At 43.6% G+C, this 22,121-nt stretch overlaps 1 protein-coding gene and 1 long non-coding RNA gene across 3 annotated transcripts in view; one reads left to right on the top strand and one right to left on the bottom strand.

The window, feature by feature from the left end:
* Positions 1–734: 734 nt before the first annotated feature.
* On the bottom strand, positions 735–2,301 carry LOC144262664 (uncharacterized). The gene is made up of 2 exons (XR_013345584.1): positions 2,113–2,301; positions 735–1,856 (listed from the first exon to the last, which is right to left on the bottom strand). It is a non-coding gene; the product is annotated as an uncharacterized LOC144262664 (long non-coding RNA).
* A 292-nt stretch (positions 2,302–2,593) lies between these two features.
* Positions 2,594–22,121, top strand: part of PHIP (PHIP subunit of CUL4-Ring ligase complex) — a 308,803-nt gene continuing 289,275 nt past the window's right edge. The window contains exons 1-6 of one of the 2 annotated variants that reach the window (XM_077812726.1): positions 2,594–2,883; positions 2,983–3,041; positions 3,134–3,163; positions 3,284–3,343; positions 16,425–16,575; positions 16,662–16,760. In XM_077812726.1, the coding sequence (XP_077668852.1) occupies positions 2,841–2,883; positions 2,983–3,041; positions 3,134–3,163; positions 3,284–3,343; positions 16,425–16,575; positions 16,662–16,760 (442 nt within the window). In that variant the 5' untranslated portion in view covers positions 2,594–2,840. The remainder of the gene's footprint in view (positions 2,884–2,982; positions 3,042–3,133; positions 3,164–3,283; positions 3,344–16,424; positions 16,576–16,661; positions 16,761–22,121) is intronic. The other variant, XM_077812725.1, reaches the window with a different exon arrangement.

Here is a 22,121-nt window from a genome sequence, read left to right as displayed (position 1 = left end):
CCTTGAAAATAAGTTAATGGAATGTTTATTACCACAGCAGATTTCTTAAAACTCATTCCAACATGCATCAGAAAACAGAAATAATTCCAAATCTCCTCATGACATGTGATTTACGTGTATAAAAAAACCAAAAAGAAAACTCAACTAATCCTCCCCTGCATTTATCTTACTGCATCTGCAATAAGAATTTTAAAATGCAATAGCACAAATGGATCTTGTGTTTATCAGATTGAATCCTTGGAATTTTGATAATAGCAGTAAGAAAATTTTGGTTCTCTGAACTGCATCAGAAAAGTTATTACGTAAGTTGTCAAAAAGAGGAACACACTTTTCCTTCCAATATCATCAAAAACTCCCTCAGAATTCAAGTATTAAGATACCTGACATATAGGTACAGCAATATCATACACCAGGTATACTTCACTAATATACAGACATCATAGAATAATTAGAAAATGTTAATCTCATTACTCATGTAATCCTTTGCTGTTAACATCACTTACCATTAGAATTACAATAGATACTTTGCATTTCTAAAAAAGAAAACTCAAATTATTAAAAATAATGTTTAATAGTAAGTGTGATTACACCATCATGACAATTATTTGAAGCATTGATTAAGAGATAGAGGTTAAAAGGTAGGCCAGTTACTGTCCTAGGAAAACGGTAAAAGGGAGATACAGATATTTGGAAGAAAACATTAGATGACCGGAGTTACAGAAAAACTGATCAGCCCTGTTACAATACCTTTATTTTCAATACTTAGAGAAGCAAATATATAAAGAATTATTAGCTTACTTCATAATTATACTTTACAGTAATACACAGGTTACAATTTTCGTACTTAGGACATGATAAACAATAGTATTGTTAGGACATGATAAACATTATAAGCAATAATAATAAGTAGAATAGATGTTCAGTTGCCTGTTTAAGTATTTTTATTTATATTCACAGAAAATGTGACATATTAACTTCCTCTCTCATACAGATATTTATATACTACAGCTAAAGAAAGGGTGGTTGCAACAAGCCTTCTCACCACATTAAGCACAAAGCAGCAGGGCCTAGGCAAGATTCTAGTCTTCCAAAGGCTGAGTTTGTGGGCCTTGGAGACTTCTATATAAAACTCCACCTCTAAAGCCCCTTGGGTCAGTTTCACAGAAATATGGTTTAATTTGAAATGTTTAAAAGCTTACAGCAGTTGAAAGCTCCAAATTCTCTGATTACAAAAGACTTTTTTCCTGTCTAATTTTTACATTCTTTTAATTCAAGATGTGCTTTCTGAGGGGTAACATTAATCATTGTGTTTACTTAGAAATGACAATTTCCCTTGTTTACATCCATTGCTGCTGAATTTCATTTTCAGGAACTCTTAATTTTTACAAGGCCCAAACTCGATCTGAAAAGCATAGATACATGACAGATCATAAAGACCGATCATTATTTATCATTTATTTAAATCTGGTAGAAAACACAGTATTTATTAGAGGTCAGTTTGATTACGGCCGAATATTAGCTTTGTTTTTGTGGCCGACTATAAGCAGTAAGTAACAACGAACAAATCTTCTACTCTAACGTATGATCATTACTTAAAGTTAATGCAAGATAAATACACAATTTAAATTATTTAATCGCAAATCACGCTTGCTACTGTATAATAGTCTTTCAAGAACCTTCGCATGTTATTGATCCACCCATAAATTACCTCCAGTTCAGCCATAGGTTGCAAGTATCACCATCTTTCGCATGTCCTCATGTTCACGGCATTCCTCCTCCTCCTCTTGCAAATATTCCTAGAAGCCTGAAGATTCATTGATCCAGGGTCTATGATGCGCCAGCAGCAGGAATAACGACTACAATGCGCATTAAGTAAAAAAAAAGCCAGGTCTACGAGCAAAGCACTTTTTAAGATCCTTTCCCCCGGCTCCCGGCGAGGCGGTACCAACGAAGGATGCAGAGCGCTTTACTCAGCTTTTACAAACCGGGGCATTACTGTTTCCCAAAAAGCAAGACGAGCCAGCCCCGAGCAGGACGTTGCACCGGGTCACGCCGGGCTGGCACATACACCCCGGGCACAGACACCCCGGCGCGCCGGGCGCTTCAACTTACAGACAGACGCGAAATCCGCAGCCTTCGCCCCAGGGAGAGTGCTGGGGCAGCGTCGCCCGGCAGTCCGTGGCCCCGGGGGGGCTGCCGCGCCCGCCTCGCCCAGGGCTCCCGCGGGGCATTTTCGCTTCATTTGCCGACTACCCTGACACTGGTAACTTCCAGCCCAGCCCGCCGCGAGCCGCCGCCGCCCCCTCCCCCCGCGTACGTCGTATCCCTCCGCTGCGGCCTCCTCTCCTCCCAGCCCTCACAGAGAAAGCGCCTTTCAGCCAAGCTCCCCGCCCACCCTGCCTCTGCCGCTCCGACATCTTCTCGGCCGGCCGGCCGGCCGGCCTGCTCGTACCTGCGCCGCGCTCCCGCCTCTCTGGGCGTGTCAGCGGCGGGGGCCGCGGGGCAGGCCGCTGGGGAGCGGGTGTCGGGGCAGGGGGCGCGCGCGCGGGCGCGCGCGGCGCGAGGGGCCGAGGGAGGAGGAGGGGGCAGGGACTCTTTCCCCGGGCGGAGGGATCGCGCTCGCTCGCGGTGGTTCGGCGGTGGCGGCAGCGGCGGCGGCGGCGTTGGCGGCGGGCTGCTGCTGCCTGCGAGTTGTTGTTTCCTCCTCCTCCTCCCGGCCGCGGGTTGAATGGTGGAGCCGAGACTCTTCCTGCCGAGCGAACAGTGACAGCTACCGGGCGGGCGGACACGTTCGCAGGGCCCCGCCGCCGCCGGGGAGCGCGGCCCGAGCGCCGCTCGCCATGTCCGGGGACGGCGGCAGGCACAGCGCGGAGCTGCGAGCGGGTAAGTGGAGGGCTCCGGCTGCTGGGCGCCGCGGAGCAGGAATGGCTGGTGCCCAGCCCGCCGCTCACCGTCTCTCTCCCTCTCTCCCTCCCCCCGCAGAGCTCTACTTCCTCATCGCCCGCTTTCTGGAGGACGGACCCTGCCAGCAAGCGGCTCAGGTAGGGATGGCGCCGCCGGGGCCTGGGGGGCCGGGCAGGGCGGGGTGTTCGCGGCGCACTCACAGCCGTTCCCCCTTTTGTTGTTGCTGCAGGTCCTGATCCGAGAAGTGGCGGAGAAGGAGGTAAGCGGCGCCGCACGCCCCGCGGTCGCCCCGCCTGCGGCCTCTCCCCGGCCCGGGCGCCGGGGGCTTTTCGGGGAGGGGGCGGCCGTGAGTGACTGAAAGGTGCTTTTTCTTCCCTAGCTGCTGCCCAAGCGCACGGACTGGACGGGCAAGGAGCATCCGCGGAGCTACGAGAACCTGGTGAGCCGAGCGGCCGGCCGGCGCGAGGCGGCGGGGAAACTTTCCGAGCAGCCCAATAAAAATTGAATTTCCCGCAAAAAAATTTTTTTTTTACAACTTAAAAAAAAAAGGGGGAAAAAAAACTTCAGGGAGCTTTGACCCCCCCCCCGTCAGTGACGGTGGGAGGGAGAAGGGGAGGGGAGGCGGCTGCCCCGGGGCAAGCCCCCCACTGCGGGGGTCCGGGTGTGAGGGTAAATAACAACAATTGTCCTAATGGGAGAGCCTCAGAGTCACTGTGCTAGAAATAAAGGTACGTCATGGATGTTGTGCAGGGAGAGCAGGAGGCAGTGAGGGGAGGAGCGAGCGGAGAGAGCCTGCCGGAGCCAGCCAGGCCGGCAGGAGACGGGGGCGCTGTATTCTGTGCAATCCTGCTTCTCACACACAAAGGCTCAGAGCTGCTGCATCACAATCCCACAACTTCCGAATATCACCCCACATCCTCACCTGTGGCACACACATGTGGTGGGGAAGGAGGGTGGTCGCCAGCTGGCTGATTGGCCGGAGCAATACGCCGAGTTCAGAAAGCTTAAGTTTGCTTTCAGTACTGGCCTGGCTGTGTGTGAGACTCTCAGAATGGTATGTTGACTCTTTTTCCTTCCTGGTATGGCAACTTCATTGACAGGTGTCTGCTCTATCTCTTGACTCCATGCAACTTGTGCAACAGAATGTTGGCTTAGGAGCATTTATATTGTTTATAGGGCAACATCGTATTGCCATATTCATAGGATAGATCAGATTTTTTTATACTCTGCTCTCCCTGTAAGTTGCTTTCACTCTGACAGTGCATCTACAGTAGAAAAGTTAGTAGCTGTAATACAGCTCAAGTGTAGGTGCATTGGTGCTAAGCTGCTATTGTGGATGGGCTCAAGCATTTTTTGCAACATGTCATGATCTGTAGGTTTTCATGAAACAGTCGCCAAAGGCCTAAGCCTTGCCTGCATAATAGTTGTTTTAATATGGGTCTACATTTCTAGACAACCTGAGAGGAAAACTTTGCCCTATGTGTTCTCATAATATTGTCATTCAGAAAGCAACATTGTCCTGTCAAACCTGTAAATTGATTAGACTAGCTTTAGGTCCCAGTCCTTCTGAGACTTACGCTACTCATGGTTAACTTTACGTACAAGAATAATACTGTTGATTTGAGTGGGGCTATGGTCATAATGTTGAGCATTTCTATAATATCTCATTGATGCTTGTGGTAGAATAGTTTGAATAGAATAAGTCTTTGCAGGTTTTATTTATAAAAACTCACCCTGGGACAGAGTGAAGCATTTAAAAAATGCTGTCAAGCTGCAGATTTATAATGTTTAAAAAACATTTCTGCTGTTCAGATGTGCCTAGTAAATGTAAAACAAACAGATAATGTTCCTATTATGCCTCTTTTCAAGGTTTAAAACTGAAACTGTTAGCCATTTAACTAATGTGGACCAGCAACCAGGATATTTTGCTTTTAAGGAAACTGTAAACAACTTATTTAGAAACTGCAGCTACTTGTTGTTTGTAGCTAGCAATTACAAGTTATTTCAACTTAAATTTCATAATGATTTTTAGTACATAGATTTGATGGATGTTTGTGGTAGCTGGAACAATATTGAATTAGTGAGTTTCTTCAGAGCATATATGGCAGTGGTTCCCAAACTGGGGTTCGCGTACCCCTGAGGGGTTTGCAGAATGTTACAGGGGGTTTGCCAGAAAAATTTCTCTAATGGCGATCAGAGGACCCCCAGGCATTGGAGGCAACAGGTGGGACCCAGTTGCAGGGCAGACAGCCCGAGCCCCAGGGAGAGCGGGGCAGGGCAGTTGGGGCTGGCAGTCCGAGCCCTGTCCCTGTGAGCAGGGAAGCCGGCAGGCCGAACCCTAGCGCTCCGCGCGGGGCTGGCAGCCAAGCCCCAGGGAGAGCAGGGCTGGGCAGTTGGGGCTGGCAGCCCGAGCCCCGGCAGTCAGCAGAACCTGCAGCCTGAGCTCAGTGGAGCTAAGTTGACTGGGGCGGTCAACAGGGTCCAGCAGCAGGAGCCCTGCGGAGTGCGGAGGAAATTTAAACTTAAATCCCTGGAAATACTCATTTTTAGGAGGCGGTTCACGAGATTTCACAATTTAGTGAAAGGGGTTCGCGGGCTGTTAAAGTTTGGGAACCAGTGATCTATGGTATATTGGTCAATAGTTTGTGTTAAATGTTGTTAGTGGTCATGAAGGAGCCTTTGCTGTTCAGCTTATTAAATACATTCTCATACCTATGTGTATAAGCTTTTCCTAATCGTCCATAATGTTTTTTAAAACATGTTGAGAAAAATGTAACAAGGAAATTATGAGGCACACAATATTTTAAACTGTGTTCATCACAGTGTATAGGTTTTGAAAGTGCTGGTTCTGAGGTGGCAGGCTAGAGGGATAGGTATGGGGTTATGGAGGGGATAAGAGGACATCCTAAAAGATGTGACAACAGAAAAGCATGGAAAGGACTAGCAGAATTGATAAAGGAGCTAGCATTAGTAGGGCCACTGTAGAATTGCAGAATTGTCACTGTAGAGATGTACTGAGGAATATATAGGGGCAGGGTACAGCCCCTGATTCACAGGCATCGGGGATGTCTTGCTTTTGGAGCGCAGAGGGTTCCTGCAAAGGGAGATGAGAATAAATAAATACCAACTCAGCATTATTATTATTTTATAGCATATAATATGCAGTTTTTCATTGGGGAGGTTGAGGAGGAGTGGAATATGGTTCTCCAAAATCCATGGAATCCCAAATGTGTGCAGGACTTCCATGGATATGGAGAAATGATACTACTTGTCTCTCCCACCTGTACATTCCTTACAGTGCCTTCTTACATTTTTGATAAGTATTTGAATGATTTTCTTTTGCTTTAAAGTAATGGGGGGAGGAGAAAGGAAAATACAGACAACTAATTGTTTGTGGCATTTTTTTTCTTACACTTTTGCTTTAATTAAGGAAGGTATGCCTTAACTGTATTGCTTGATCCTGTTTGTTTCTGAAACGTGGCATTGAGTATCAGCATAGAAGTATTTAAAAAAAAAAAAAAAAAGGATTTACTGAACTGACAGTTCCATTTAAGATTTTTTAAAAATCTTTTGGTTTGTTGTTTAAGATGCTTTCTTTGCTTGCTTAACTCCTAAAATACCTTTAATATAAATATTTAGGTTGGATGTCAATCTGTAATGTCAGCTCAGGTGTCTTTCTTTTAGTTTTGGTTCTTAAAAGTCTGAAATTTGAGCCCTGAAAAGGTTACTGATGCAAATGCTGTTGTTGGCATCTTTTGCCATCTGCCAATTCCAGTCTCTTACCTGAATACCCTCGGCTCCCAGTGAAGTCAGTAAAGGCAGGAGTTGAAAGAAGCTAAATAGGAACCCAAAGTATCAAAAATATGATAAATTAGTGACTCCAGAAATCAAAGGTAATTGAGGTTACTCAGTACTTCATGGAATTTGACTTTAAACGTTGCTTTATGTGGATTTGTAATTGTTATAAAGTTAATGCAGATTTACCTATCTAAACAAGAATATTATAGCATCTTAATGCATTAGGTGTTCTGGTTTGAGTTTTATCAGATACTTGGATTTATTGAAAACTTTTCTTGGAGAATATGATTGTCTTTGTTAATTATTAATTTTATTAAAATAAAATCATAATCTTAAAATATTACATTTTATTGCTAAAATTTAAGATTATTCAAACAAGTTACAAAATTTAATGTACTGGTCACCATTTGTGCTTTTTATTTATTGTTTGCTCGAACAGTGAAACTACATTTGTCTGTTTCTGATAAACTAACATTGTGCTGTTTGGGTTTTCAACGCTGTAGGAGAATATATAAATTAAAAAAACTCAAACTGTGTTCCTTTTTTATAATTCAAACAGATATTTTCCTATAACGCTATCTTTTCAAAAAACCACCTATTTGTGGCCTAAGCTACGTGAGTGTTCCTTGCTTGAGAGTCGCTTCCTTCCAAGTGTCAAACTGACTTTCCTAATATTGATGTTATAACTTTATTTGTATCATGAAAGTACACAAAAGCACATGAGCTTTTAAATGAGCAGTTGGGTCCATCGTGCTATTTGCCGTACAAACGCTAAGGAAGAGACAAATAGTTTTTCAGGAGAAAAACATCAAGGCACGTTTATTAAAGTTCATAGCTCACTTTTGGTTAATATTTATGTTCTCTCAGTCTTCACTTCCATTTTCTATTGGAAGACTCGGGTATTCTGGTGAAAAGAACAGAAACAGCTCTTGGTAAGATGCACTGCCAGTTCCCCAAAGAATGCACTTGATAAGGAGCAAAAGGACATTGTTTCTTATTTTGTTTGTATGCGTAGCTAGCTGCTCAGCCATGGTAGCTAGGTACATGGTTCCAGGAAGTGATTTTGGTTCTATGTAGTTGCAGGGATGCTTCCTTCTCTCTTGCCGCCTCCTGCTTTTCTGTAGGTCTCCTCTTGGCAAAGGAGAAAGCAAGACTGTCACCCGCTCTTAGCGGATAGGGAACCTTCTACTGCAAACTGGTGTGTGTGGAGCTGTGCTCAGTCTGTGACATGAGAATGTCGTTGCTATGTAAATATCAGGTTTTTCTGAATATATTGTGTTCTACAGTTAGACTTTAAAGCCTATTTCTGTTAGAGTCTGTCTTTATGTGGGGCAGGGACAGAACTCTTGGTTGAAGGCTGATTACAAGATCATAGATGTTGCAGCTTGCTCTCTTCACCCTCTAAGAGTGCCGTGAGGAAGCTGTTTAAGGCAAGTTTGGGCTCATGGGGAGACTAGCTATCAGAAGGGTGTTAAGGATTCCTATATGCAGCTTACAAGATGTCATAGGAAGGAGACAGAAAGGGAGCTGTGCCACTGCTGCCGATCAGAATCTAGTACCTACCTCCTCATCTCATCTTTGAGACATTCAGGCAATTGTTCTCTCCCTTTCAGCTGCTTTCTTATATATCTGACTTCCTTTCCCCAAATCAGCAGTGACATTGTGGGGTCCACACCAGCTTTGGTAGAGGATGCAGTAATGTAGCTGGGACTCTTGTGCCTTACTAACAGTCTTTCTGTCCTCAGTATTATCTGTATTGCCCTTGTTTTCAAAGTGAAAATGGGGAGATGTACACCTTAGGGCCCATAGAATAACCTTCTTTGGCACTGCGTCTGCAAAGATTTACCCCATGTGGTTAACTTTACACACTGTATATAATTTCACTTCAAAGGGACTTCTCACATTGCATCAAGTTAACATGTGTCTTGTCTTCATGGGGTGGGTTAGGGCATTAGTGCAGTTTATGATCTATCGTGACACTGTATTTGATTTGTGTTTGTATAACACCTAGCACGATGGAGTTTGTCCCAGTGCTTACTGGGGCCTCTGGACAATATTGCAATTATTGTTTAATAACAATTTACCCCTTAATAAATGGCTGAGATGATAGTGCTTCGTTCAGGAAGTCTAGCACTGTACAGGTGTCTGCATGGTGTAAAGTGGACAAAAATGAAATTTTCAGAGAAATGAATCTAGAAAAACAAAAGAAAATGTAGTTTGTTGCATCCCAGATAAATGTTGTCTAGGAAATATTATGAAGTTATCACTAATAGTTCTTTGAAGTCTCTATAAAGTTTTGAAAGTGGTTCTGAAAGGTGTAGGGGATTGGTAATAGGTCACTGGTTCAGATATCTCTTATTGATAGTGAGACTAAAAATCATAACCATCTGGAGCTGCTGTTCAGTGTATGTGAATTTAGATGGCCTCAGTTTAGTTCTGCTAGACAGGTGTTCACATCGTACAAATCACTCCCATACAGTCACTTTAGCTGGGTGTGTCAGAGAGTTAGATTGTTATTTAATTTAGAGTAAATTGAGGACAGGGATATTTCCCATTTAATGACAACAACAATTAAAGCTCCTAACACCTCTTTGTTGCTATATAAATGCTTAATGTCCATGGAAAGTAAACTACCCTTTTGCTCCTGTTTCCTTCTGGTCATGATTAAGAAGCATTGTTAGGACTTTGAATAAATAGACTTTTTAGTTTCCAAGATAATCTATCTAGTATTTCTTACCAGAACTTAGTTGACTTTAAACATTTTAAAATTCCAAAATGTTTGAATAAGAAAATGTATATCAAAATTTTATAATTGTGGATGAAGCGAATTAAATTTATTTAGGTATCTTAAATAATTGGCTTAATTTGCAGCAGTGGAAATTTAGGTTAGATATTAGGAAAAACTATCTAACTTTTAAGAAGAGTTAAGCACTGGAACAAGTTACCTTGGGCGGTTGTGAAATCCCTGTCATTGGAGATTTTAAGAACCGGTTAGACAAACATTGATCAGGGTTGGTCTGGGTATACTTAATCCTGCCTCAGCATGGGGATGGATTAGATAGATGAATGCCTGAGATCCTTTTCAGTTCTACATTTGTATGACCTTTACGTAAACTCTGTATTTCTTGAAAATTTTCCCCAAGGCTGAACTGTAGGTACAGTAGTACCTTTCTTTCTGTTAGCCCCTTTACTGGTGTTTATATTCTTACGTTACAAATTTTTAAATACTCTGACTTTTTGCAAATTTCCTATGTTTGCAATAGGACAAAAATTATGTGATCTCATAACAGTTGGTTCTAGTTAGCTCTGTTTCATTAGCAGTAAAAGTAACCTCAAGTTAAAAGAAAATACATCCCTGTAGTGTCTTATAGCCAAATCCCCATCTTTGTTTAGCCTACATATAAATCAGAAGATACTTCAGATGTGGAAATGAATTCTTATAAAGAAGCATCTCAGAGGGAGAATAAGAACACTTTAAAATTAGGAGTTGCAATAACATGGTTATTTTTCTCTGAAGCAAATTAAGCACTGGCCATTGGTTATAAGATACTGATGGTCTGGTCTGTTCCAGAATGACAATTGCTGTAATTCAATTTTTTGCCTTGTGTAACACTTGATACAGTGTGTGGCAATATATATATGGCTCAAAAGGTGGCTAAAATTGGCTGGATTGAGTATTCCAGACTTTGAATATAGGTAACTGATTTATTTTTAAAAACAGTTTTCTGAGGAAATTCAGTCCACTAGCTCAGTGGTTCTCAAAGCCGGTCCGCCGTTTGTTCAGGGAAAGCTCCGGTGCGCCGGGCTGGTTTTTTTACCTGCTGCGTCCGCAGGTTCGGCCAGTCGCGGCTCCCACTGGCCGTGGTTCGCTGCTCCAGGCCAATGGGGGCTGCGGGAAGGGGCGCAGGCCAAGGGACGTGCTGGCTGCCCTTCCCGCAGCCCCCATTGGCCTGGAGCAACAAACCATGGCCAGTGGGATCCACGATTGGCCGAACCTGCAGACGCGGCAGGTAAACAAACCAGCCCGGCGCTCTGGGGCTTTCCCTGAACAAGCAGCGGACTGGCTTTGAGAACCGCTGCACTAGATTCTTTCTGTGATGAAGTTCTTGTTGATAAAATTATAGTTAGTTCAGGTCACTGTTAGCATAGAAATAAATAACTCAGTATTTTGGAAAATGTTTCAGTAGAGGTATTGCTTTGGAGGATGGGTTTATAATAACTTAATACTAGGGTCCTGGACATTTGAATATCTGTGTAGTTGCATTTTGTATATGTCCACAGTTGGTTCTAGATAGTTATTGGTAAATACAGGACTGTCAATGGAACACTCTTTGTTTCTAGAAAATATTATTTTATTGTTATGGTCTGAAAACTGACACAAAATAGCTTTTATTACTTAACACCTCTGATTCCTGTTTGTGTTTTAGAGTCTGCTTAGTTTGGTGTTTAAACAAAACAAAACATGCTCTCTACTTCTACTAGCTTGGCAGAGCCAACACAGGTAAGAGTGAGAGCGCTGTATTCTATTTCTTGTTCATCATTAATATAGTAACATCACTTATATCTGTGCAAATCCTTTGAAAACAATGGGGGTGCACACAGGTATCACTGAAAATCTAAGATGACTTGCAAGACCGTCTTATTGTGGTGATATGCAAGATGGAAGGAATCCATCTAGAATCTCGTAATATAGATAGCATTTGTAGACCTGGCAGGAACCCTCCTTGCCCACCCAGATTATTTGTAGACTACATGTATTTTATGTTGAAATCATGATGCCAAATACTGAATCGTGCAATGCTCTCTTTTTAGAGACATATTGTGTTGCACATCTAAATAGTCATCCCTTGTTTTGTCTTTCCCCTTTTCCCCTCTGCTCTGTCAGACATCGGGATAGAGACAAGTTTCTGTCTTCCTATCTCTTTACCTCCTTGTCTTGCTCTAACTTGTTTCTGACTTGGCTTCTTACAGCTAGGGTGACCAGATAATAAGTGTAGAAGAATTCGGACAGGGTGTGAGGGGTAATAGGAGCCTATATATGAAAAAGCCCCAAATATCGGGACTGTCTCTATAAAATTGGGACATCTGGTCACCCTACTTACAGCTACCCTCTTCTTTAGTGTGGTGGTTTTTTTTTCTCACTTGTGCCTGCCCTGAGAGCAGTTTTACCAGGTTTCTCTTCGTACCTGTTTTTGTTGCTCTCAGCTTTTTGTATCCCTGTTTGTATACCTTTTCCTTCAGCAGGCCACCTCATAGGCTTTTCTCCCTTTCTGTAGCTGTCACTCAACTGCTTATTCTTCCTGATGTTTGTTTTTTACCCTTATAGTGAATGACTTCACTTCCCATACGGATAATCTGGCTGACTCCATCCAACTCCCCCTTCTTACTAGTTACCCTCACTTAGTCTTCACAAATAATTGGTCCATCAAATTCCTCTTTTACTGCTACCATACTTCATTTAATACTCTTTACTTTCTTGCTGTCTTCTGCACAATCACTTTTTTTAAACTCCTACTCCATAAACTTCTTTCTCTTAGAAGACGACCCAACCTCTTATTTCCATCTCTCACCTCCCTTCCATGGTTTTTACTTTCTGATCCACCACCTACTTTGCGTTTGACTCATTTACTCCCCAAACTGTTAGTCTGTGTCAGATCCCCCCACATCCTGGCTCTTTGGTTGCATTTTTCTACTCCTTTTCCCAATTTGCAAAGCAAGGAGTCCCAGTATATGCCTCCACTACAAATTTTGTTCCTTCAGCTACTTTTCCTAAGTAATATTAATTCCTGTAATTATAAGCTTACCACCAGAGGGGAAAGGAGGTGGTTACAGTAACTCCCACTTCCATTCTTTTATAAGCTGAGGAGAAGGAAAAAGTAGTCCAAAAATAAACAGTGTCCCTTTAAGGTCTTTTAGGACAGTGGTTTTCAACCGGGGATCTGCGATTCCTTTCAAGGTTGGCCGCCCTGCAGCTGAAGCTCAGAGTCCAAGCCCTAGTGCCCCCTGTGGGGCTGAAGCCCTGAGCTCTCGTGTTCCTTGCGGGGCAGAAGCCCTGAGCCCATGGGCAGAGTTGGGGACATTGATGGCATTGCCCTCTCCACCCTCCCAAACTGCAGTGCAAGAGCACGGCAATCCCGGGGGCTCCACACCTTCCCTCCCTCCCCCCCCGCCCTATCTCCTCTCCCCACCTCCTGGCCAGGTCGGAGACCGGAAACCGGAGCTGGGCAATGCAAGGCAGTTGCTGCTGTGGCTGGTGCCATGGAGTAGGCAGTGGCAGTGTTCCCTTGTCTCTTTCTGGTGCCCCAGGTTGAAGCTGCTCCTCAGCTTTCAGCCCCCTTTGCTCCTGCAGAGGCAGCTAGTAAGAGCCGTCTGGGTGGGGAGACCTGGCTCCGTGGCTGGCAGACCCCTCTGGGAACAGTGCTGGGAGGGCTCCCCTCTGGTCCCACAGTCCCTAATGCCTCTCTCCCTGCACCCTGAGCTACACCCCTGCCTGTACACAGCTCCTAGCCACCCCACTCCCTGCACCCTGAGCTATCCCCTTGTCCGTACATAGCCCCAGCTACCTTCCTGTCCGCACACAGCCCCTAGTCACCCCCTTCCCTGCACCCTGAGTACCCCCCTGCCTGCACACAGCCCAGTTTACCCCCTCCCTGCACCCTAAGCTGTTCTCAAACTTTCTGAGCTAAGCCCCTGCACCTTTGAGTTATAATTTTTGATTGTGCCCCCACCCCTCCCCCAACCCAGACAGGCTGGGTGGTCTTCTGAGGTGAGTCTGGGGTGGAGGCGGCACTCCCTCCCTGGACCCTGCCATAGGGAGGTGGCTTGAGCCCTGCTGGTCCGTGCCCTCCTTCCCCATAGAAGTCAAACTACTCTTATACCCAGGCCCCTGCCTCTCGGCCCTTGCTGGGCCCTGGAGTTTTTATAGCATGTTGAGGGGTGCCTCCGAGAGAAACAGGTTGAGAACTCCTGTTTTAGGAGACTTCTGACTTAGATGGCTAATATTACTAGTTTGTCCGAGAGCTAGGTTAATTTACTGTTTTGGTAACCAATACAAATGATTATTCCTTAGCTGACATTTATCTACAGCACGAAACTGCTCTGTAATCTGGCATGATTAGCCATCTTTGCACAAAAGAGGTCTGGGATTTAGAGTAAAAGGCAATTTGCATGGTGGGCATGAGGTGTATTTGAAGAACGTACAGCACCTTCTTGCAGTGACTAGAGCCAAGGTTAATACAAATAGTCTTCATTTTCTAAAGTACTTCTGAAATGTCACTTTTAGAATCAAACATTTATAGACTTTGTTTTTGTTTACAGTTGTTTATAAAACAGATGCAGTTACATGACAAAAATCACAAAAGGAGAGCGGATTCAAGAAGTAGGCTGACTGGAGCTTAGGTATATTTCAAGGCTGACCTTGGACTCCAAGCTTCAATCTTCTATCTACTTCAGTTTTGTTTTGTTTTTATTCAGGCTGTTGAAGTTAAGGAGTTCCCGGGTGCTTAACTGTTTGAGTAAAATAATACTTTTAAACAAACCTTATTCTGATGGGAGGAGTTGGCAAATCGGTAATTTAGTATACTGTATTAGTCTTTCTTCTCTGGAGACACAGGTTTAGATTTGACTTTCATTGCCAATGGAAAGTGTTTGATTTCAAATACAGCTGCACAGTGGGCATTATTTACTTACAGTCTGGGTACAGTCCCTGGAAGGGAGAAAAGGGAATAAAAAACAAGGGAAACAAGATCGGGTTCCTTAGCTAGAACAAGCTGCACTCACCTCTAAACATTGCTCATAGCCAAGGATGTGTAGCTTTTAAAAAGTACCCAAATTTATAATTTTCTTTGAGTTCTTTCCCTTTTTATTGAAGCAAATTGAGAGAGGTCTCAGAATACTAATTTCTTAAAAAGAAAATGTTAGAATAACGAATCATGACAAGTAAGTCCTTGAGTTCTCTGGTGTTTTTGCTGTCCTATTGACACTAACTACGTGTGTCTGAAGTCATTTGTACTTTAAAAAATGAATTTGAGATGAATTTACACAATGCTTTATTGTGCTTTGTATAACTACTTGTATAGCTTTTAAATATGGATTTTTAAATTACATGTTGTAAGTCATATCTCACCTCAAAGCTAGTCAGAATTCAAGTCATTCACAAGGGTTTTTTATAAATATGTGACAGATGACTCAAATGAGAACAACAAAAGAAAAATTCCTTCCTCCTCCATCAGAAGCTTAAGAAGGTAAAAAAACCATTCTGGTGTAAATAAGGCTTTTCCAGAGTCTCAGTTTTGTAGTTCAGCACCGGTATGTTAATAAATTACTGCAGTGCAAAGTAAGATAACAGCATGTTGGCAAGACAGTAGTACATTTGATGAAGAATAAGGTATGTTCCTTCTAATTGGGTACAGTGTAGGAATATGAGCAATGTTCATCCTCCTTAAAATGTCAGTCATGGCCTTCTGCAGTTATAGTATAACAAAACATCACAAGCTTTCATTGTGAGATAATATAGGATGATTTTGTGTCACAAAATAAATAAAAAACATGTTGCAGGATTAGTATTGAAACAAGGAATAAACCTGTATGCACTAGGTACTCTTATTAGAACGTATATATGCATTCTAATAATGCAAATACAATTGTGAGATTTTTCTTGATTTTTCAGATGCTTTAAGCTAGCAGTAGATTATGTATTGGAAGATATTATTTGTTAATAGCAGGATTAAAGATTTCTAATAGGGTTTAATTGTGATCACTTATATAAGTATATTTTGAAGTTGATCCCGTAGCACTGAAAAGACCAATCTGACCCGTAACCTAAGCTGTTCAAAAGAATAGATAAGGACTTCAATTTGCCTTTTTTGGACAAAAATCCAGTTTTTAACTGGTTTGATGTTAAAATCAAACTGCTGTCATAAAGCATGTGTGATCGATGTTAGAAATCTGCTTTGATGCCAGTGCCACACGGTTAACACGAAGTATAAGTGATCTCCAAATCAACCTGAAAAGGTTTTTTTCCCCCTTATTGTACGAAAGGCGTGGATTTATTTGAATAAATAGTGTGTAATAGGGTTTTAAAAATTTATTTGACTCAAACTTTTTTGATTCATGAAAGTTATATTTAAAAGTGTAAATTATGCAGATACTGGTCGTGCCTCCATAGTTAAGGTTGAGTTGTTTTTTTTCACTAAACATTGAGGTTGGCTCTCTATTTTATGTATGAAGAATACAGTGAATCATCTCAAAAATTGCAGCACTTACTCTTTGAGTATAGAGTGACTTTTCTAAGAACTATATAAGTATCAGGGTATCTTACCATACTGTTTTCTCATTTTGTTTCAAAGTAATTTAAATTGATCAGAAGCATATTTAAATGTGAGTTTGGACACTTTTTTTTGCATTTTTCTATTAACTAAAATGATTTAAGAGCTGCTTTATGCCTTCCGTCATTCATTTAAGTTACAAAATAGTAAATGTGAACTGTGTTTATAATACAGTTGATATACTTTGAACAGAGGAAATTAGTTAGGACCAATTGGAGTAAATTTACCATCTTAAAGGTTTTTATCTGTTTTGATCGTTTGTTTAAAGTGATTGCTTATTTCTATTAAGAATTTTGGTAACGAACTTGACAAGAAAATGAGGATTAAAATAATCATTTTTGAAATATTACTGACTTCACCTTTATCACATGGGTTTTTTTTCCTATCATGTAATAGGTGAAGTATTATAGACACTTGGCACCTGATCACTTGCTGCAAATATGCCATCGACTAGGACCACTTCTAGAGCAAGAAATTCCTCAGAGTGTCCCTGGAGTGCAAACCTTATTAGGAGCTGGAAGACAGTCTTTGCTTCGCACAAATAAAAGTATGAAAATTCACAAGGGGGCTTAAAGACATCATTTTTATTATTTCATGCTATATTTTCATATGTTTGTAATTTTTTACAAATAGGTTGCAAACATGTTGTGTGGAAGGGATCTGCTCTTGCTGCATTACATTGTGGTAGGCCTCCAGAGTCACCAATAAACTATGGCAGCCCACCTAGTATAGGTAAGTCAGTTTCGTTATCACACTGAAAAGTATAACATTGCTAGTGCAACATTTGTAAATTCAGCAGAAATTGTTTATTGGCGTGACAGTTGGGTAACAGTGTATTTGTATTTACTTTCTTATATGCTGTGTACCTTGTGCCTACCATGACTTCTGTTAGGATGGTCAATTATCCTGTTTTGAAAATGACAGGATGTACAATGTATGTCCAAATATTATCAATCCTGTTTTGAAGCTTTTGTTTTATTTGAGCCTTGTGGTATGAATTGGAATAAAATATTTCAAAATAATGAAAACAAGCAAACAATATTTGGCTAGCTGATAACTTGGTTGCAAAAATGAAGCTGCAGGTAGGATAGTTTATCATGTTAATGACTTATTTGGACTCAAGACGCTATAGTCTGCCTCCACTTCTGGAAAATACAATAGAATTCTTTTCTTTTGAAGAGATTGTTTTAGTGTAGGGCTGTCAGGGTTCCTTCCCCACTCTGAACTCTAGGGTACAGATGTGGGGACCCGCATGAAAGACCCCCTAAGCTTATTCTTACCAGCTTAGGTTAAAAACTTCCCCAAGGTAAAACTTTGCCTGGTCCTTGAACAGTATGCTGCCACCACCAGGCGTTTTAAACAAAGAACGGGGAAAGAGACCACTTGGAGAAGTCTTCCCCCCAAAATATCCCCCCAAGCCCTACACACCCCCTTTCCTGGGGAGGCTTGAGAATAATATCCTAACCAATTGGTTACAAAATCATCAAAGACGGAAACCCCTGGATCTTGGAACAATGGAAAAATCAGTCAGGTTTTTAAAAGAAGGATTTTATTAAAAAAAAAAAGAGGTAAAAATCATCTCTGTAAAATCAGGATGGAAGATACTTTACAGGGTATTCAGATTCAAAACACAGAGGATCCCCCTCTGGGCAAAACCTTAAAGTTACAGAAAACAGGAATAAACCTTCCTCTTAACATAGGGAAAATTCACATAAAACAAAAGATAAACTAATCCGCCTTGCCTGGTTTACCTATACTGGTTGCAATATTGGAGACTTGGATTAGGATGAGTTTGAGAAGATGGATTTCTGTCTGGCCTCTCTGTCCCAAGAGAGAACTACTACGTAAACAAAGAGCACAAACAAAAGCCTCCCCCCACCAAGATTTGAAAGTATCTTGTTCCCTTATTGGTCCTTTGGGTCAGGTGCCAGCCAGGTTAGCTGAGCTTCTTAACCCTTTACAGGTAACAGGATGTTGCCTCTGTCCAGGAGGGATTTTATAGCACTGTATACAGAAAGGTGGTTACCTTTCCCTTTATATTTATGACAAGGGCCTTGTAGCAGGGAATATTGTTTCTCTGCTTCAACTGTTTGGTCCCATTTGCTTATTTCTTAGTTTTGTCCAGATTTGCTTTGTGCTATAGCATGGAACATGCACACGTTCTCTCTGTTGGGCTGCAAAATGGCAGAACAGCAGAAGTCTAGAAGAGTATTTCCTCCTCTTTTTGGTCTTCCATGATTACCTTGAAGTTCTCACTCTGTCCGTGAGGAAGTGTTTCATTAGCCTTCAGCCTGTAATGAGGGACAGTTGTTTTGCTTTCTCTTTACCTTAAAGAGGGTAGTGATGTACATGATTTTGGAGGGAACTCATTGAATCTTAATCTCTTCCTGTCGTAGAAAGGATAGCAGTGAGCAGAAATCTCACATTTTGAGCTTCCATCCATGCAGTCCTGCCATAGTTCCCCTTTCCATAAGGACAGAATAGGTATGTCAGCAGTGAGTGAAAACTTACCCAGGACCTCTTCAGGTTTAACACTGAGTTAAAAATATTTTGAGTCATTTAATGAGTTTTTGGATTCCTCTTTAAGAAATCAAATTAGTCTCCTCTTCCTCCATTGTAAACTCTCCAGTAAACATGATAGGTGTCAACATAAGAGCAATCTTCACATTGATTTTGCAATGATGATATGAATGGAAAGAGACTTGTTTAAATTTAATTTTTTCTTGAGGGAAACTAAATTTAAAACAGATTTTTTTTTCTCTTTTTTGGAACCTGCTGTGGGGAAGGACATGGGAGGCGGGGACAGATCAAAATAAAAATAAATCTGGGAAGCAAGTTCCACCAGATGTCTTCAATAGCTCTTCTTGGACTGAAATGGGGAGCGCTCTCAAATAGGTTTTCAGGCCTTATATATTAAGCAGCAGAAGGGTGGATTGATTTAACACTTACTTTAATTATGATTTAAGTCAAGATTTCTTGCTTGCTGAGTTAAATAATTGGTGTTAATCTTGTTTTGGATTTAATTTTTAGTTATTTTCCTAAAGAGAGGTTCATTTTCATTGGTTAGTATAAGTATTAAAACATGTTGATGGAACAAGATATAGCCTATACATTAACTTTGGTACTTTCTGTTAACCAGGAGGATACATTATATCTATACATGCTTATTTAAGGATTCATATAACTTAAGATACATTTATTCAAATTCTTAATTTTTCCCTTTTTTAATTGTTAGAAAATGGTGAATAACAGTTAGCATTTCTGTTAAGTTGTGTGTGGATGCGAATTCAGTTCAATTTAAAATGTACAAAAACAGCACTGAAGAATTGCTTTTATTAATTAAATAAGGCTACCTTAAATGTGTTGGATATTTTTTCTTATGTAAGCTTATCAAAACATGTTTTGCATTTAAAATTAACTGATTTATTAAAGGAAGTATTAACTGTAGGTAGTGAATTGACAGTTTGCTTCTGGTCTCTGTGGGCCAGATTTCAAAGGTATTTAGGCACTTGAAGATGCAGTTGAGTGCTTTTGAAAAATTCCACTAGGCACCTAACTACGCTTTTAGGTGCCTAAATTCTTTTAAAAATCTAGCCCCAGGTCCTTAAGTTTTTTAGAATTAGATCTCATCTTCTCCCACCTGGTTTTTATTCATAGACTGGAAAAGGAAAACAAGCTTTCCTGCTTTTTCAACTCAGTTTCTCAGCTTGGAATGAACTAGCCCAAATGAAGAAAATATTTTCTCGGCAGTTGCTAGCTAAACTGAAACCAAAAGTTGTTAATGCAACAGCTTTTCTGCACAACAGAAACTGAACGTTCTTACATTGTAAATAATGTAAATACCAGCATTTGCACCATTGCAAGGACTAATAATGATATAGATCAGTGATTCTCAAACTTTTTTTTCACTGACCACTTGAAAATTGCTGAGGGTCTTGACGGACCAGTTAATGATCTTTCCAAATGTTTTTTGTACTATTAGCTAACTGTTATAAAGCACTTTGGCTAAAAGTGCTATATACAAAAAAATTAATAATAATTAACTTTTTTTGTTCTACAAATAAAAACACACAACTCATATTTTAATATGAGTAATTTTACCTTTCTAATGAGATAGATTTGCCCTCTCTCCCCTGCTGCGGCAGCCCCTGAGCTGGGTCTGGGAAGGAGGACGGTCTCTCCCCTGCTGCAGCAGCCCCTGAGCTGGGTCTGGGAAGGAGGACGGTCTCTCCCCTGCCCCAGCGGCCCCTGAGCTGGGTCTGGGAAGGAGGACGGTCTCTCCCCTGCCCCAGCGGCCCCTGAGCTGGGTCTGGGAAGGAGGACGGTCTCTCCCCTGCCCCAGCGGCCCCTGAGCTGGGTCTGGGAAGGAGGACGGTCTCTCCCCTGCCCCAGCGGCCCCTGAGCTGGGTCTGGGAAGGAGGACGGTCTCTCCCCTGCCCCAGCGGCCCCTGAGCTGGGTCTGGGAAGGAGGACGGTCTCTCCCCTGCCCCAGCGGCCCCTGAGCTGGGTCTGGGAAGGAGGACGGTCTCTCCCCCGCCCCAGCGGCCCCTGAGCTGGGTCTGGGAAGGAGGACGGTCTCTCCCCCGCCCCAGTGGCCCCTGAGCTGGGTCTGGGAAGGAGGACGGTCTCTCCCCCGCCCCAGCGGCCCCTGAGCTGGGTCTGGGAAGGAGGACGGTCTCTCCCCCGCCCCAGCGGCCCCTGAGCTGGGTCTGGGAAGGAGGACGGTCTCTCCCCCGCCCCAGCGGCCCCTGAGCTGGGTCTGGGAAGGAGGACGGTCTCTCCCCCGCCCCAGCGGCCCCTGAGCTGGGTCTGGGAAGGAGGACGGTCTCTCCCCCGCCCCAGCGGCCCCTGAGCTGGGTCTGGGAAGGAGGGAGGTCTCTCCCCTGCCCCAGCGGCCCCTGAGCTGGGTTTGGGAAGGAGGGAGGTCTCTCCCCCGCCCCAGCGGCCCCTGAGCTGGGTCTGGGAAGGAGGGAGGTCTCTCCCCCGCCCCAGCGGCCCCTGAGCTGGGTCTGGGAAGGAGGGAGGTCTCTCCCCCGCCCCAGCGGCCCCTGAGCTGGGTCTGGGAAGGAGGGAGGTCTCTCCCCCGCCCCAGCGGCCCCTGAGCTGGGTCTGGGAAGGAGGGAGGTCTCTCCCCCGCCCCAGCGGCCCCTGAGCTGGGTCTGGGAAGGAGGGAGGTCTCTCCCCCGCCCCAGCGGCCCCTGAGCTGGGTCTGGGAAGGAGGGAGGTCTCTCCCCCGCCCCAGCGGCCCCTGAGCTGGGTCTGGGAAGGAGGGAGGTCTCTCCCCCGCCCCAGCGGCCCCTGAGCTGGGTCTGGGAAGGAGGGAGGTCTCTCCCCCGCCCCAGCGGCCCCTGAGCTGGGTCTGGGAAGGAGGGAGGTCTCTCCCCCGCCCCAGCGGCCCCTGAGCTGGGTCTGGGAAGGAGGGAGGTCTCTCCCCGGCAGCCACAGCCCTGGAGCCGGGGAAAGTCACCTCTTTCTCTGGCCACTGCAGCCCTTCACGTCCCAAATTCCCCCCACCCTTTCTTCTCACCCCACTGCCCCCTACCCCCTAGTCCCCCAAGGCCACCACCTCACCTTACATGTGCATCTTCTCCAGGGTCCAGGCACCTAATTAGTGGAGCCATGCTTGTGTGGCTCCACTAATTAGGTGGGCGGCCCTTCGTTCTCTTGTGCTGCCGCCTATCTGCGCACCTTAGGGGGAACTATCCGCGGACCACCTGAATGGAGCTTGCGGACCACTGATGGTCCGAGGACCACAGTTTGAGAACCTTTGATATAGATAATGCAGTATATGACATTGTGACATATTTAGAATGTTTGAGTTGACTGTTTTTCCCCTTACCTTGTGTTACTTAATAATTCAGCACCTTTTAAGAACATAAGAGTGACCATGGTGCGTCAGTCCATCATCCACCTACCCCAGTATCCTATCTTCTGACAGTGGCTAGTGCCAGGTGCTTTAGAGGGAGGGAACAGAACAGGGCAGTTACTGAGTGATCCATCCCCTGTTGTCCTGTCCCAGCTTTTGGCAGTCAGAGGCTTTGGGATACCTGGAGCATAGGATTGCATCCTTGACCATCTTGGCTAACAGCCATT

This window comes from Eretmochelys imbricata, chromosome 3 (genome assembly GCF_965152235.1).
Source record: "Eretmochelys imbricata isolate rEreImb1 chromosome 3, rEreImb1.hap1, whole genome shotgun sequence".
Taxonomy (NCBI): domain Eukaryota; kingdom Metazoa; phylum Chordata; order Testudines; family Cheloniidae; genus Eretmochelys; species Eretmochelys imbricata.
Note: the sequence above shows the minus strand (reverse complement) of the source record. Positions and strands in the feature narration are given on the sequence as shown.